The sequence below is a fragment of the Quercus lobata genome, chromosome 3 (genome assembly GCF_001633185.2).
Source record: "Quercus lobata isolate SW786 chromosome 3, ValleyOak3.0 Primary Assembly, whole genome shotgun sequence".
Lineage (NCBI taxonomy): Eukaryota > Viridiplantae > Streptophyta > Magnoliopsida > Fagales > Fagaceae > Quercus > Quercus lobata.
Genome location: NC_044906.1, coordinates 32,072,927 through 32,074,969, shown reverse-complemented (window position 1 = coordinate 32,074,969; position 2,043 = coordinate 32,072,927). Strand labels below are relative to the sequence as shown.

General features: G+C 41.9%; 1 protein-coding gene across 2 annotated transcripts; it reads right to left on the bottom strand.

The window, feature by feature from the left end:
- Positions 1 to 465: 465 nt before the first annotated feature.
- LOC115982613 (AT-hook motif nuclear-localized protein 20-like) lies at positions 466 to 1,347 on the bottom strand. Of its 2 annotated transcripts, XM_031105259.1 has the most exons (2): positions 1,239 to 1,347; positions 466 to 1,205 (listed from the first exon to the last, which is right to left on the bottom strand). In XM_031105259.1, the coding sequence occupies exons 1-2, from the start codon at positions 1,345 to 1,347 to the stop codon at positions 466 to 468; spliced, it is 849 nt and encodes a 282-aa protein (XP_030961119.1). The 2 variants fall into 2 exon arrangements, with proteins under 2 accessions (XP_030961119.1, XP_030961118.1); XM_031105258.1 differs by having other exon boundaries at positions 466 to 1,347.
- Between the last annotated feature and the right edge of the window lie 696 nt (positions 1,348 to 2,043).

The window sequence follows — 2,043 nt, the reverse complement described above, 5'->3', positions numbered from 1 at the left end:
CTAATCCATTAGATAGAAATCTCACAGAAAAAAAAAAAAAAAATTCTTTCTTTCCCTATGTCTATTTTCTCGGGAACTAATAAACAAGGCCAACTCAGTTATGAACATATCCCACCACAGATTATTTATTGATAAAATACATTACCCAAAAACTTTAAAAATGAAATCTGAAAGTTCAAGGAACTATTTTACTATTTTTTTGGATGAATAAATAAACAAAAAAAAACTATAGCAGGAACAAAAGTAGTACAGTACCAAACAATAGTATAAGAAGAAGAAAAGAAACAAGCACCTTGTACTAGTATTTGCAAATGAAGTGAAAACATACTCATCATAGAGAAATATACATATATAATCCACATGATTCTCACCTTCATCTCTAATTTTCTCTTTTATCTCTCAAAGTACAACATAATTAAGATAGGATTGCTGAATCTCTCTTCTCTCATCAGTCTTTCACAATCTCTAAAATTGTGGCCGGCCATGAGCCCAAGAATAAGCTTCATGGTTCAACTGTCCACCATTTGGAAGCAAATTGGGAGGCAAATTATAAATAGGCAAAGATGAGGACTCCCCCATCCCACCTTGTTGCTGCCCTCCACCACCGCCAATTCCAGGCGGTGAGCTTCCACTACCACCACCACCACTACTTGCAACTTGCCCGTGGCCCGGGCCACCGCCTTCCTCTTCATCCTCCAAAGGCAATCTTTCATATGTAGCATTGGAAAACGTAGCCGCCATCACCATTACAGGCCCAGATGCCATAAGTGGACCAACCACGCTGCCGCCCACCACTTGTCCTTGCCCCCCGGCTAGATAGATGGTCAATCCTGTCGCCCCAGGTGGCGCCGGTCCAGGGAGAAATGAACCATTCAATGAGAGAATCTCAAACCGGCCATGTAGCGCCATGACTGCACCAGGGGCAGATGGCTGGCGGAGTGTGACGTTGGTCACTGTGCCGGTGCCGCTAAGCACGCAAACACCCCTCTGTCGCCTTCTAGCGAATTGAGCTACACTCTCAGCAATATCAGCACCATTTGATACTTCCATGACATGGCTCCTAAGCGCATTAGGGCTATCTCGAGTGACAAATATAGGCGGTTTTGGCTTGTTTTTGGAGCCAGGTGGACGACCTCTTGGCCTGCGAGTAGCTACTTCAATCGCACCTTCTCTAGGCTCGTCGCTGTTCTCTCTTTCATCATCTTCTTCGTTTCCACCTCCACTGTTTCCGGTTATACTATTATCATTCATGGATATACCCAGATCTGGTTTTTTCATCGGGGATGAGCTAACCGAGGTATCCAATCCCGGTAGACCTACCTGCCCGGTCCACCACCGGTTTGCCATGAATTCAAGTCAAGCACAAAAAGAAAAAGAAAAAAGAAAATGATAAAATCAATGATCACCCAGAAGATGATTCTTCTTTAGGTTTTCTTTGCAGGTATATATGATCACTCTTCTTTTTTTCTTCTTTTTTTACATGTAGGCCACGTATCCAAATCAAAGCTCACACAAGAGAGACAGATCAAGGTTGTCTTAGGTTGTAAAGTGAAAGAAGGATTAAATAAGGCAGTATCCAGAAATGACTTGGGGCTCGAGTAATACAAGAGGCGATCTTCTTTAGTCTTCAAAAAAGCAAAGGTAGCACAGATTAAAGCAAAGTGTACATGTAAAGTAGTGATAAAGAACCTAAAAATGTAAAGAACTCAAAAGGATGAACAATAGATAAGAAAAAGAGATAAAATTTAAGGAGTCTGTCTGTATGGAACTAAGCTTGGTAGCTAGCTTTTTTCTTTGGTGTCTTTGATTATGGGGTATCTGTGACAGTGTTGTGTTAAGGTCCAGGGGAGCTGGGGTTCTTGTACCAAAGGCAAAATCTCTCTCTCTCTCTCTCTCTCTCTCTCTCTCTCTTTTCTTTTTCTTTTCTCTCTGTGTGTTTGTGTTTGACAAATGAGAAATGAATACGAGAGAGAGAGAGGTGTAGATGGATTTGTGAATTAGGGTTTGTTTGTTTGTTTGTGTGGGGTCTTGTGCGCGTGAGAA

Excerpts from the sequence above, each read along its gene's own strand:
- LOC115982613 (XM_031105258.1), bottom strand. The coding sequence starts at position 1,347 with ATGGCAAACCGGTGGTGGACCGGGCAGGTAGGTCTACCGGGATTGGAT.